The 15210-nt window shown below is 43.4% G+C and overlaps 1 protein-coding gene across 2 annotated transcripts in view; it reads right to left on the bottom strand.

Annotated features, from left to right (window-relative positions):
• DNASE1L3 (deoxyribonuclease 1L3) overlaps positions 1-15210 on the bottom strand; it is a 112218-nt gene that overhangs the window by 46584 nt on the left and 50424 nt on the right. For both annotated transcript variants that reach the window (XM_069643777.1, XM_069643776.1), the window contains exon 5: positions 9969-10081. In XM_069643777.1, coding sequence (XP_069499878.1) covers positions 9969-10081 — 113 coding nt within the window. The remainder of the gene's footprint in view (positions 1-9968; positions 10082-15210) is intronic.

The following is a 15210-nucleotide window of genomic DNA, read 5'->3' as shown; positions in this document are numbered from 1 at the left end:
TGAATTGACAGATATATTTTAGTTTAAGGGCTCCACCATGAGAGTTACATGTGCAGTCATTTTACCTCCTTCACCAAGAGCAATACCTGAGGCAGAGGTGATTTGCACCTTCTTGGGTCTCAGCACGTCATGTCATGGGAGGGGGCACTTTCTTCATCTCCTGAAGGTCAAGAGTCAGTTACGAGCAAGTGCTGTGCAGGAGACCAATCATTGCTTGCAAAAGGCCACCCCCAGTTCCGGTATTTGTAATTTTAGTGGCAGCGTCTGATAGGGTGAACACAGATCCAAAATCTCTTCCCTCCGCATCCATAACGGTGTACTCTTGTCCCTGTAGCTTGCAGTGGTCAAGCCACAAGAGGCACTACAAAAAGACCTGGAATGAACCACGCGGCATCATTCATCCACAACTAAGAAGAAATACTTGAGATATTTTCAGTGGAATTGGGACTTCTTAACCATCATGAGAAACATCTGTATAGAAGTTTAACGAGTGCCACTACAGAGTCAATCTGTGGGCATTGCAATTTCATTCAAAAACCCTCATCCTCAGGTATTGCTTGCAGCTATTTTAGTACTTCTAACTAATGTGACATGACGCTCTAACTTAGCTGATCGAATTACGTCATATATCCAATTAATTCCTTCATCCCCCAACTGCCGCAAAGAGGAATTTGAACATTCAGAACAACTAAGACTTCAGGCTTAACCCATCCACCTCTACCGCTATCTGTTTCCCGACTAAAGCTGTGCCAAAGCTAGCCTGATTTCAAGAAAATGTTACTATGTGAATTGACATTTATGACTGATAGAATGTACCTTCATTCTAAGGATTTGATAATTAATTACCTCTCGCCTGTTGTTTATTTTTGGTCCTGCTAGATAGCAGTGTCATATTTTGCTGCATTGTGATGTATTTGTAAGATTTGTAGAGTTTACATTCTATCAACATCATATAGTATATTTAATAACACATTAAAATGTGTTTTTACACATTTTGAATGTTCCTCTCTTTCTGCCCCATTCAAAACTTACACTCAGCCAAGTAACCAATAGCCAGCAGTAAAATAATGAGATTTCATGCAAGGGATCTCAGGTAACTGTCCATTAAGGCTTTTATCCCTCTCTCGCCCCACTACCAAGTGACTGAATGGTTGACAATGCTATGAGCATGGCTTCCATTTTTACATTGGTTGTCCTTATGCAGTTATTTTTGGTTTTCATGGAAGATGTTTGTTTTTCTGGACATCCGTGTCGTGCCTTCAAGAATTGCTGCTGTATTTTCTGAAAGTATCACAAGATCCTGATTTAGCGTGATGATTCTAGTGGGCATTTACTTTTTGAATACTACACAGTGGATATTTCTGAGTTTATGACATACTTATAAGACGGTTGTTGCTCACTTGTTATCTAAATGAGATACTCTCTTTTAGCAATTTCATTCATGTTGCTTGATTTGAGACCTACTTTGGTGATGACTTAACAACTACATACTTGTTGATTTAGGTGAAAACAGTTCAGGTTTTTGACAGACATTTCTACTTCTTTAAATTAGTAATATTTATAGTTTTCTTGAAATGTGGTAACATCTGTGGGGATATTTATACAACGTGGTAAAAAGATAGGGCTTTTGTGTTTCTAAGGAGAGCACTTCATGTATGTTTATTCCTTCACATCACACTAGGGAGTAACATTGACACATTTAACAGACATAGCTTTGAAAAGCTTCAAGAAATGGAGGTGTTATGAAGATGAAGCGGAAGCAGGTAAGTCATATAATTGGGTTTATTTAGGTTAATAAATAAGAAAAGAAGACCCCACATCTCATGGGCTCCCTTCCCTTCAGTTCTCTCCTCCAACTGCCCAACTTAGAACCAAACAAGCAAAACACATACCAACATTCCATGACATCATAATGTATGCTCCCTTCACTAGAGAGATCTCCTCCCCAAAGGAGATGCACTACAACACATCTCCCCTCGTTTTTTTTTTTTTTTTTTTTATATATCATCTGATCACCTTTTTCTTTTCAGCATGTTACAATAACATCTAACATCTAATTGATCTAAAACAAGCATATTACACTATCTAAGTCACAACTCAAAACTGACCTAAAACAATTCCCCATGAGCGGCTCAGTTGCCATTTCCTTGCTTTCTCTCCTGGGCATTTTCCCGCATATGACTTTCACACATTTCCTCTCCTCAGAGAGGCAACTCTATCTTTATTCCACACTTGCCCTCCAGCAACACGCACTGCCCCTTTCATAACTGCCACAACTCTGACAGGATCCGAATAAATGGACTCCCCCTTCCTCCTTATCACTGCTTTCCTTATCCTAATCCAGTCACCACACTCCACACGCAACTCCTTATTTCCTCTCCTCAAATTTTCACGCTTGACCCAATCTGACTTCTTCCTCACTAACGACCTTCTCACCTCATCCACAACAAGATCAGTCTCCCTACATCTTCCCAGCCATGGCGGACAAGCCATGGAATATGGCTTCCTTCCCCTCATGAGTTCAAATGGGCATAGACCGGTCGTAGAATGTGGCGCCATCCTCAGAGCCCACATTCTATTTTGTATTAGAGCTAGCTTGTCTAAACCACACTCCTCTCCCATACGTACACTCTCCATTACACACCTATTCATTCTCTCAACCACACCATTTGACTCGGGATGGTACAATGAGGTTCTTTTGTGACCAACTCCGCACTTCCTCAAATAGTTAGAAAATCTTTCTCCAATAAACTGGGGCCCATTGTCGGTCAATATGGTCTCAGGCAAACCCTCACTTGCAAAAATGTCCTGTAGAACCTTTATCATACATTCACTCGTGATATCCTTCACAACCTTAAAATCCACCCATCTGGAAAACAAATCCACCACCACAACTATATACTTTCCCCAAGCATAACCAAGTTCCACGGGACCAAGTATGTCCATGGCTATATCACACCATATCCTGGACGGAAGACCAACATCCACTAAAGGTTGCTTTCTGGCCGCTATTCCCTTTCCACTCTTAACACAAAACTTACAATTTGCCAAACGATCTTCCACCTCCTTGTCAAAACCCGGCCACCAATAATCTTCTCTTAACACTCCTTTAGTCTTGGTAATCCCAATATGACCACTATGTGCTAAATCTACCACTTTCTTCCTTAATCCTATCGGGACCACTGCCCTACCCCATCTGAACAAAATATTATCATTTACGGATAATTCATCCTTCACCTCCCAATACGGTTTCACTTCTTCCGCCAATTCCACTTTATTTGGCCATACTGCCGATTCAACATATGTGATTACCCTCCTTATGATGTCATCTCTCTCCATTTCATCCAACCACTCCTGCTTGGATACTATGCCACCGGTGTTGACAAACACCAATTCCATTTCCTCACTTTCCGTACTTTCAGGTGCTGCCACCCTTATCCTTGATAGACTGTCGGCTAAAACATTTTCCCTCCCGGGTATGACCTCCATCCTAAAACAATGTGTCTGCATCCTGGTAACCCACCCTGCCACTCTCCGAGATACTTTGTCCAGTCCCTTATTCTCAAAAATGGCCTTTAAGGGTTTATGATCCGTTCGCAACACAAATTCTACTCCCCACACAAAATTTCTGAAACGTTCCACAGCCCAAAAACATGCCAAAGCCTCCTTCTCTAGAACCGAATACCTTAACTCTGCTCCCTTGAGACCCCTTGAGGCATGGGCGATTACCTCCTCAGAACCATCTTCCTGCTTCTGTGATAGCACAGCTCCTAGTCCACTCTCACTAGCGTCAACTGTGATCATGGTTAGCTTCCTCGTGTCAAAGCATCCTAATGGACCAGCCATATTTATTTCTTCCTTTATCCTGTTAAACTCCCTGTCACACTGGCTATTCCATACAAAATCGGCGCCCTTCTTGAGAATCTTTCTCATCTCCTGTACTTTGTCAGCATAATTTATCACAAATTTGTGATAAAATTCCGTCATTCCTAGAAAAGAGCGTAGCTCCTTCTTGCTTCTCGGTTTCTCAACACTCTTAATGGTATTAATCATACCTTCCTAGGTAATCCACTTTCGTCACAGCAAACACACATTTTTCACCCCTCAAAGTAATACCTCTTTCCTCAAATATCCTCAAAACCTTGCGCAGGTTCCTGTCATGTTCTTCCATTGTTACACCACTCACCAACACATCATCCTGAAAACAGAACACTCCCTTTAATCCCTTCAACAAACGATCCATGATCTTCTGAAATACTGATGAAGCGGACGCCAGCCCAAATGGCATTCTCCTAAATTGAAAAACACCTTCATGCGTTACAAAAGCAGTAACCTTCCTACACTCCTCCACCAATTCAACCTGATGATACGCTGACGTCATATCTAACTTAGAGAAAAATCTTCCTCCGCCCACCATGGTCAACAGTTCACCCATGTTGGGCAGAGGATGTCTGTCCACCAACACACACTTATTTAACTCACGCATGTCAACACACAACCTTATGTCACCTGAACTTTTCTTCACAATCACCACTGGGGATACCCACTCAACCCCTCCAGCTCTCTCAATCACACCTGACTCCAACAACTTCTGTAATTCCTTTTGCACTTTCTCCCTCAAAGCTAGGGGCACAGGCCTAAGCTTCGCCACGATTGGCACACTATTCTTTTTCAATGTTATCTGGTGCTGAAACCCTCTCACCCTTCCCAACCTCTCATTAAACACTTTCCCAAACTCTATCAAGACTCGCAGACACTTCGGAAATTTGCAACACTTGCTCTGGATGATTGGGATCGAGTCTGATCCCTAAATTCTTTTGTTCTCTCCACCCTAACAAAGATTGCCCCTTCTTCGTGACATACACCTTGCCCTCACAATTGCGTCCCTTGAATTCAAACTTACTCCACACATAACCCAATAAATCAATACGATCTTGGTTGTATCCTCCTGGACTTATGTCGGGCTCTGATAACTCAGCTACTACCCCTTTCATTTCGCACTCAAAGGCAACCCTGGATATTAAAGTTATTTTCGACCCTGAGTCAGCCATCATTGACACCTTACGCCTATTGACCATTACCACAGCATAAGGTCGTTCACAATCCTCCAGATCCCCACCATTCGTAACAACATTAACAGTATTCACGATAACATTTTGTAACGGCACCACAACTTCGTCTTCTGATGACCTTCCATCTTCTTCCTCATTTACATACAAAACCCTCCGTTGGCTTGTCTGTCCAAATTGGTAGTTCTTGCAGCACGATGCTAAATGCCCTCTCCTTTTGCATTTTGAGCACGTACTTTTCCGTCCTGGGCACACAACAGAGGATGCAAAGTGTGTCGCACTAGCACACCGATAACATAGCCTTTCGTCCTTCCTATCCTCTTTTTTTTCAAATCTCTGTATATAATCTTGACCCTTCCTTTCTTCCGGATTATTCTTCCCTGCCTGTCTGTTTCTTCCTTTCCTTTTGTTCTTTCCCTCAGCTACGGACAACACCTCCGGTTTATTTTCTTTGGGCTCCCCTCCTTCAGTTTTGGAAAGTTTGGCCACACATGCCAGGGAATGCTCCACACGTTTCGCCAAGTCCAATACTTCATCTAAACTCGGCTCATCCTTTAGCCACAACTCCTCTCGTATCTTATTGGATCGACAGTGTGTCATGAATTGATCACGAATATGTTCGTCGAAACTTCCTTGAAATTTGCATGTAAGAGCCAGATGTCGCAATGCAGTCACATAATCCTCCACAGATTCATTTTGGGCTTGTGTGCGCATCCGGAAATTGTACCTTTCCAGAATTGTGCTCCTTTTTGGGTTAAAATGCTTGTCTAACTTCACTAATGCGGATTCGAACTCATTTAATTCATCCCCGCTTCCATCACTCACTAGTTGCGGTAGAGTTTCAAAAATTCTTTGGCCCTCGAAACCCAAAAAATGTAACAATATCGCCAACTTCCTCTCGCTGGAATAGGCTGTCCCGCCGGCTGCCTTCATGTAGTGCAGAAAACCCTTGCGCCATTGGGGCCACGCAATTCTTGCCGCGCCTGGGGCTGGCATAAAAATGGGGGGACCTGATATCCCTGGCAAGGCTGCCATACCCTGATTGCAAAATGTCTCTTGGTTGTGCTTTTTATGTTCTCCCTGCTCAATAGAATTTCCACGCTTCAGGTGTCTTCTTTAATGTTCTCTTGTAACCTCGCTTGTCCACACAGTCAGGACCGACACATCAAAACCACACTGCACAAATGTCTTGATCAAGGTTGATGTCTACCTGCCTGAGGGCTGTACACATGCAGCAGTGTGCCGCTCATCTTCCTAAATACTTTAATGATAAGTAATTTTCAAGTTCCCTAACACTTCAGTTATGTACTTGTTACTTTGCCACACAAGTAACAAATGAGAGGATCATGCTCCTCACTAAAATGTGAAATGCCCCTCTATTATAAAGTTCACGGTAGTCTTCTGCTCACATGTCCCTCCTTTAGGAGGAATACGGTACTTTCGTTCAAGGACCGCTCCCCACGCCTTTCCTCAGCCGTCTATCTCGCGCAACACAACGAACGCTGCGCCGGAGCTAATAAACAAGTTCTGGCACTTACTTTACGTCGGAGAAGTGTGTTGGGGAGGTGCATACGCGCAGGCCTGCGCGCGGTGGCCACTCAACGCTACAGGGGAGCGGACGGCCAACGCGAAGACCTCAGCACAATGGCCGCTCAACGCCACGGGAGAGCGGAGCGGCCCTCCCAGAAGTTTTCCTTTGACGCCGGCAGCTTCTTCTCAATGACAGCCCCTGTCGGGCTGAAACGTTCGCGTGATCAGCTGGTTTCCTCAGCTCTCCGCGTCGGCCGGTACCCTGGACAACCGATGAGGACACTTCTCTCAGCAATCGTCGTGTGGGCAGCGTTCCACTTCAGAGGCCGCTCACGGGAGGGAAAATGAGCTGGCCTTTTCACGCCGTGCCGGCACAGGCAGTATGAATTGGAAAGCGCGGCTGGCAGCAGGAACGTGATCCAGTTCATAAAACGCCTCTCTCAACACGGGGCTCGCCAAAGCAGTGTATCTCACCTGGGGTCTTCTCTTCACCTGCTTTCCATAGCCATTCATCCCATCCTCGTCGCCATTGTTATGAAGATGAAGCGGAAGCAGGTAAGTCATATAATTGGGTTTATTTAGGTAAATAAATAAGAAACGAAGACCCCACATCTCATGGGCTCCCTTCCCTTCAGTTCTCTCCTCCAACTGCCCAACTTAGAACCAAACAAGCAAAACACACACCAACATTCCATGACATCATAATGTATGCTCCCTTCAGTAGAGAGATCTCCTCCCCAAAGGAGATGCACTACAACAGGAGGCATGTCATTTAAATATAAGTTATAGAAGATTGAATACCATGGCACACACTCATCAATAAGATATGACGTCTGACACTAGTCTTAAATGTGTACCTTAGGTAGGCAACATCCTGTTAATGCGCAATCTAGTGGGAAGGTTTAACTGGAACATGTTGGAGAGTCTTCAAGCATGTTACTTATACATTATACTAAATGTACTCATAGACCCTGCAGGGTTATTGGGGTGTGCTGTGGTAGGTAAGGATAAGTTCTTTTTGGATATTGATAGTATATTGGTACTAAGTGGAAGGAGGGGGCATTTTGGACCCCTCCCTCCCCTATTCCCACACTTCCTGGGTAGGGCCAGTCACGGCTACTTTGGGTCCAGGGCCCTGGCCCCGGAGCACTTGTGCGGGAATATCTTGAGGAACTGTGAACCCTTTCGTGCAGGAATATCTTTAAGAACTGTGACCCCCTTGCATACACCCCCTATAGCAGTGTAAGCCCAGAGGTGGATAAGACTCCATTTTTTAAATCACCGACTCCATTTTGCAAAGCTAAAACAGCCGTAGAGGTTTCACTCAAGCTTGCAGCTCTCCCCGTCAGGCGCGCAAAGCGAGCAAGTTCCTCCCCCCACCTCCTCCCCTGTGCCGTCTCCGCAACTGCTCGGTTCCCATGAGAAGACTGGCTGTGAGAATGCAACAAAATCCACACTGGATCTTCTGCCTTCCGTCTCCCTTCACTGACTTAGATGTAGCCCAGAGCAGGGGCCAGAGTTAGAGCTATCTGTCTCTATAAAACTGCCCCATACCCCACAGACACTGGACATAAAAACATAATCCCAATGCCCTCTAGGGCAGAGCCATCAGTTAGAAAGGCCCTTAAGACTGTGAGCATACTTTCCCCTTGATATGGATAAAAGTAAATGCACCATTCTTCCTATGCAAATTTGTACAAACCTAATGATAGGCTAAGGAGGCCTACGAGTGAACAATATAAATATATATACACGTGGGTAATTAAAAGTTCTTATGCTACCCCGCTACAATGAAAGCACGATGCATGTTAATCTAGAGTTTTAAAAATGCTCATAGCAATAGGTTGTCGCAGTACAATACTTAACCAAATACAAATCTGTACACACCACCACCATGCTACCTCACGCTTATGAGGTTGAATGTAAATACATGTGTAGTGTCATGGAAGCATAATGCAGAAGTTGATCACTCTTGGCTAACCTCACCCCCAGTCAAAGACACACCCATAGACCGCGAGCTGTGACTTCCCCATTTATGAATAAGTGAATCTCGGGTTAAAGATATGTTTTATTTCTTGATCACTTCTTGATTAATTCTTTTGCTTTCCCTTTGTGTTATGATGAGAGTGCCTAGTTAAACGGAAGATGAAGCATGTCCTAACCCAATGTGATTTAAGTATAAAATAGCCAGCCATGTGTTAAAAGCCACATGTAAAAATTGTGTTCTGAAAGGTCCTGTGCTATTGTATAATATGGAACCAGACTGCAAAGGGGCCTCGATTCGTTCCAGTCCACCTGGGTGTCAACAGAGATTAACAGAGAGTTAGTGATGTTTGGACATTCAACCACTGAACCCCCCACACTGAAATGTATGCCTATCATGATATGTACCTTTTGTGACCTAGTCATCCCAGCCATCTATTCTAAATTCCCCTTGTTGTTACTAAATGGACACCTCTGACCGTACACTGACCCCATGAGCTCTACCCTCTAGCCAGTATATTCAGAATTTGTTTGAACAAGGGGAGCAATACCTTTGGTGGTGGACGGTTAATTCATGACTAGCAATAAATAACCTGCCTTTGAAGCCTGTCTTTATAAGTGTTAAGATACAGGCCTTTCCACCGGACAAATAGATCAGAGTCTTGAGTGAATGAGATTGTGAGGCCGCAAGGGCAAATGTTACATGGATAGGATGTCAAAGGATACACAAAGAATCGACATGGAATACCAAGCTGATGAGCCCAGCTGACCGATTGACCCCGAACACCACGTCATCTCATCACGTCCTTGGACCAATCAGCCGTCTCCGACCCTATAGCACCCTAGGTGCCTACTCCTAGTATCCAATCCCAGTCTCTCATGTGCCTCGTAGGCCTTCCCACAGTGAGGACGTTTTTTGTAAATATAACCAAAGTGTAACGTGCCTTCTGCAGAGCGCCCTCGGCGTGAGCAGAGTAGATTCTGCTTGCCCTAATTTTAGATAAAAGCCTTTAATATCACTCTCACTTGGCCTTGGTCTCATTCCCTACTGGGAGGTACTTTTATTGACTCTGTTGAGTGATTTACCAGCATTATTGGGGTCTCTTACTTTCAGTACATAGAGCATCATATGAGTAGAGATGAAATTGCCATAGTACTTCTATTTAATCCATGCTAATGGACTCAAATGCTCCTTTAATAAGGAGCAATTGATCCCATGGAGGGAACCCCAATCACTTCAGCAGAAGACAATAATGCTAAAAGATAGCAACACTATTACCAGCTATTCACATTCAACGCAAAATATCCTGAGAGCTACAAAAGATACTACAGTAGACTGGATATGCTTCCATTGTAGCTGAGGCACTACACAGTGTTGTTACTAACCTGCGATGTCCATTTCTGCTTGACATCCAAATATACATCATAGAGTTCATCAATTTCTCGAACAGCGGCTTCTGGAGTTGTGTGTTGGGGGATGATCAAAAATTCTTTTGCAACTTCATTTTAGAAAATAAAATGTAAGAGTTGATTTGTATATTTCAAAGTACAGCTGCTTTTCTTTGCATTACATTAAGGACAATTGTTTCATCAAATGACTGTAGATTAATTAGTGCAAACATCATACAAGGATTCAAAATTCCAACAGATCCGAATGCCAAAAGACCTGATTATCTTGTTTTCATGAAATAAAGACTTTCATTCACCCTTATTACGAGTTTGTCAGTAAGTGAAAAAACGCACATCAACAAAATTACCGCTTGCATTTCCACTTCTCCAAATTCCGGGATCGGGACCCAGAAGGAAGAATTATATCTGGCACTTGCATAGAGGTATTTTTCCCGGGAAGAAGAAGGCCTTCCATAATAGAAGGGGCAACACTAACTCGTAATGTTGCACATTTATTGCGAAAGGAGCCATCAGTAATGGTAAACGAGTTTGGCAGATTACCACTAAACATGCAGAGACAGCTCAGGGGCATTTGTGCTGACTTATAAACAATAGCAACCATATGCTGCAGGTGATCGTGTAAAATGTTCCCAATCCCCAAGGGTACCCAAAAAGTACAATTAAGAAAAATGTGCACGTTCACACAGCGCTGTGTGATCATGCAAATTCTTTGTAAATGTAATAAGGCTGTTTGTGCTCATTGAAAGCTAAGTCAGTGTATGGCTCAGAAATGGCCATTGGAGAAGTAGAGCAATTTTCTAAACATATCCATCCACTGTACCATTTCTCAAAATCGCAAAGAAGTTGTCTTAGGTACATTGGTGTTAAGTACATAGTAAGGCAGAATCGGTATTCCAACATGAGCACAAAAGAAGAACTGAAAATGATAATTCATAACATATATGGGATAAAGTACCCCTACCATATGTATAAGGATATTGCAAGTCACAAGTAGTTTTGTGAAATAGAGGAACAAGGGCGAATTTCCTTTATAAGATCAGAGAGCTCCAAGGTGACTTGCAATATCCTTTTATGTATGGTAGGGGATGTATTATTCCTTATAATACATGTCCATGCACTGTCATTCCTTTTAATACCTTGTCTCTTGCATAATATATAATGTAAGAGATCTTCCATGTGCTAATCCATATAAATCAATATAAAATCTGTTCGGATTTGAAAAAAAGAATGCAGCTCCTAAGGTGTTGCAGAAAAATAGTTCAAGCAATTTAATAAAATGCATCGAAAAAAGTTTTCATTTTGTGCTTTAAAATAAGTAATGACATGCAGATTCTTTCTAAAATGTTAAACTCCAGCAGTGCACAAATTAAACATCTACCATAAACAGTTCCTTGCCAATTAATGGCTGTAAAGTGACACAGAAAACAATTCTGCAAGCAATGAATTTGAAAAGCTATTCACGGTGTGACGACTCCTTGGATGTCGTCACTTCTCCCTGACGGGGAGACCCTTTCCATGAGGCCAGGGAGGTGAGACTGCTACCCGATAGTCCCCTTGTTGAGGAGGTACTCAGCGGGTGGATCTCATGGGGATGGATCCCCCCTAAGGGACTAGGGACGACTATCTGGGAAGAACAGGATATGCCCAAAGCATATCCCTACAACATTCATCTTCCTGCCTTGTACAGGGTCCCATAATGCCACACGTTTCCATGTACCTCTGTAGGGTAGATGATCTGACCTCCCCAAAAAGTACTGGGACGAGCTAGAGTAGGGACAACCTATGTGAGTGAGTCATATACAGAAACTTGGATGAAGAAGAGCACAAGTAACCCATTTGGGGATGAGAACATCCATACTGAAACGAGGAAGAGGCGCGGAGCAATGCAGAGAGCTCCGCAGAACCAACATGTGCAGCCTAGATAACTTGGAACAAGTAAGTCCAACCCAAGGATAAAAAGGGAAGAAGGACTTCATGAGTTGTTAGACCATTCCTGGAGGAACCAGGAAACTCAAAATTCCCTGAAGGAACAGAGACGCTGGGAGTGCAGAGACTGAGACACTTGGCTGCCGGCAGAGACGTCCTCGTCAGATCCTCCATGGTCGGACCAAAGAAGGAGGCAGAGAGCAGGGCAGCCATCAGACCAGGAGAATCGGCAAGCGCAGAGAGCTGCAAATGCACTCATGTAGAGGTCTGGGTAGCCGGGACAGTTGGTGGGAACCCCAAAAGTCACAAAGAAAGGGCCTGGGACCCACACCTAATAACAAACTGCCTCCAAAGTCATCTTCATAGTCACATGTCCTGGTAGGACAATGAACCAGGTCTGAAGCATCAAGAGAAGAGAAGCTCACAGGTCTGGGACCCGCACCTTCTTATGAAGCGTAACCTACGTCATCTTCATAGCCACAGTACCCGGCAGGGTAGTGAACCAGGTCTGCAGCATCAAGAGAAGAGAAGCCCAGGGGTCTGGGACCCACACTCTCTTATGAAGAATAATCTAAGTCATTTCATAGCCACAGTACCCGGCAAGGTAGTGAACCAAGTCTTCAGCATTAAGAGAAGAAAGGTTCATGGTCTGGGACCCACACCTTATTATGAAGAGTTACCTAAGTCATCTTCATAGTCACAGTACCTGGCAGGGTAGTGAACCAGGTCTGCAGCATCAAGAGAAGAGAAGCCCAGGGGTCTGGGACCCACACTCTCTTATGAAGAATAATCTAAGTCATTTTCATAGTTAAAGTACCTGGCAGGGTAGTGAACCAGGTGGTTTGTGAACATTGTGAGAAAAGCCAAGCGAAGGGAGTGATTTGCTTGGCATTGTGAGAGACCTAAGAAAAGCCAGCGGAAGGAAGTTATTCCCCCCATTTATTTGTGAACATTGTGAAAAAAGCAAAGGGAGGGGAATCCTTCTCTTGGCATTGTGAGAAGCCTAAGAAAAGCTAGGTGAAGGGAGTCATTCCCCCTGGTGTTTGTGTATATTGTGAGAAAAGCCAAGGAAAAGGAGTAATTCTCTTGGTATTGTGAGTTGCCTAACAAAGGCCTGGGGAAGGGAGTCATTCCCCGTGGTGTTTGTGTATATTGTGAGAAAAGCCAAGGAAAAGGAGTAATTCTCTCGGTATTGTGAGTTGCCTAACAAAGGCCTGGGGAAGGGAGTCATTCCCCGTGGTGTTTGTGTATATTGTGAGAAAAGCCAAGGAAAAGGAGTAATTCTCTTGGTATTGTGAGTTGCCTAACAAAGGCCTGGGGAAGGGAGTCATTCCCCGTGGTGTTTGTGTATATTGTGAGAAAAGCAAAGGAAAAGGAGTAATTCTCTTGGTATTGTGAGAAGCCTAACAAAGGCCTGGGGAAGGGATTCATTCCTGTGGTGTTTGCGAACATTGTGATAAGCCTGAGAAATGCAAAGGGAAGGGAGTAATTCTCTTGGCACTAAGGCTTTAAGTTGGAACTTTGCTTTATTTCTCAACTGAGACATTGTCAATCTGGAACTTTGTGTGCTGCCTTTAGAAGGGACTGTGACCTGGGGAAGGGAGACATTCCCTCAGGAAATAGTCTCTCCAGACTACTGGCATGGTGGTCCACCCTACAGAAGAAGGGAGACATTCTTCTACATTATGAAGACTCACAAACCTTTTAGTTTAGTTAGAAGTGTAAGGGAAGGAAATAGGTTTTGACACATGACGGTGGACTTTTAGTTACGGACATTCTGACATTTCCTTAGTATTAAGTTGAGGCATGGAAACCCCTCTAATTTTCTCATGAATAAAAGTCTTTATCAACAATCATGCCATCTGTTTTTCAGTCTCTCCTACCACACCCTTACAAAGTGCTGCAGGGACAACTGGAATTCACTCGGCTGGCTTACGCAGCAGGGATTGTAATGTCAGGACTAAAGCGTAATAACTGATTACAGGTCGGGTTTGATTTCATTTTCTTAAAACAGGTCAGTTGTGATGTCACACCTAGCCTGTAATAAGAAAATGATTTCCAGGCTTGTATGCAGATATTGCAGGCTGCCATTTATTATATGTAAATAATGCAACACTGAATTCCTTAACTACATAGAGAGCTGGGTCCATATAAGCAACTATACTGTTAACAGCAGCATCATAACACAATGGATTCCTTGGATAAGAAATGCAGTATCAAAATGCCTTTGGTTGTTTGTCAAAAATAAAGCAAACTTCACCATCACAAAATGTGTGCCAGATAATACGGGAAATCAATAGCTCAACAATCTACTTAGCGAATTTAAGCGAATGATAATAAAAATAGAAAATGGTTTAAAATCAAGATAAGTCACAACCAGTTACAATTTGCAGTCTGTGGAGCCAACGTGAATGTGTGCACTACTAATTTCATATTTAATAATGCCAGATTTGGGGTGGCAGATACAAGTGTGTCTAGAACTCTCATATGTGCCACAAGTAAATCTGTAAATTCAGCGGGCCCCACAGCATGCCCAGGCAAAGGGGTATTGCGCTGACGAAGGGGAAATATGCAATGCTGAAGAGGGATGGATGAAAGGTTTTGAATAAATCAAAACCATGAGCATTTCTCTGGGCATACCTCCAAACCATATTTGTTCAGCCTGTTGTGCCATCATAGAAGGAAATACCATGTGCAAATCCGGCTTGGAAAGTGACAAGCTGTGTGTGGAACGGTGACGTGAAATGTATGTAAAAATGAAGGCCCAGGTTATGAATGGAGGAGGTGGGTCTCATGTACGATGATACAGCTGCATCTGTGGGTGCTTGCTCAGAATATACAGATGTGGACCTGGTTTAAGGGTCAGGCATGTGCCTATAATGTATAACAAGAACAATCCCTTTCCTTGGTACTGATAGGTTAGGCACACTTAAAATGTTTTCATTGATCATGTATGCCTTGATATCTGGTTGCGCAGTGGCTTCATCTCTAGTGTGTTTGTTCCTTTAATTCACACAGACACCAGTGTGCTACGTTAGTCACAACACAGAGCTCACACATAGCACCTCGAAGGGGCACCACACCCAACATAGTCATCATTTCACTCCCATCTGTATCAATCCACAGTGTATTGTGTTTCTCTGTCATTGAGAAACATGTATGAATAATGTAATAGATTGACATTTTCTTTGTAAGGGCTATCTGCCGCCCCACATCATCAAAGCACATTTCTGACATGTTCATATGGTGCAATGTTTGTTTGGCATGTATTCGAAGCTGCGATTCAATTTGC

Source organism: Ambystoma mexicanum, chromosome 2p (assembly GCF_040938575.1).
Source record: "Ambystoma mexicanum isolate Mex_15411 chromosome 2p, UKY_AmexF1_1, whole genome shotgun sequence".
NCBI lineage: Eukaryota > Metazoa > Chordata > Amphibia > Caudata > Ambystomatidae > Ambystoma > Ambystoma mexicanum.
The sequence above is the reverse complement of the archived record's forward strand: the minus strand, read 5'-3'. Positions and strand labels throughout refer to the sequence as shown.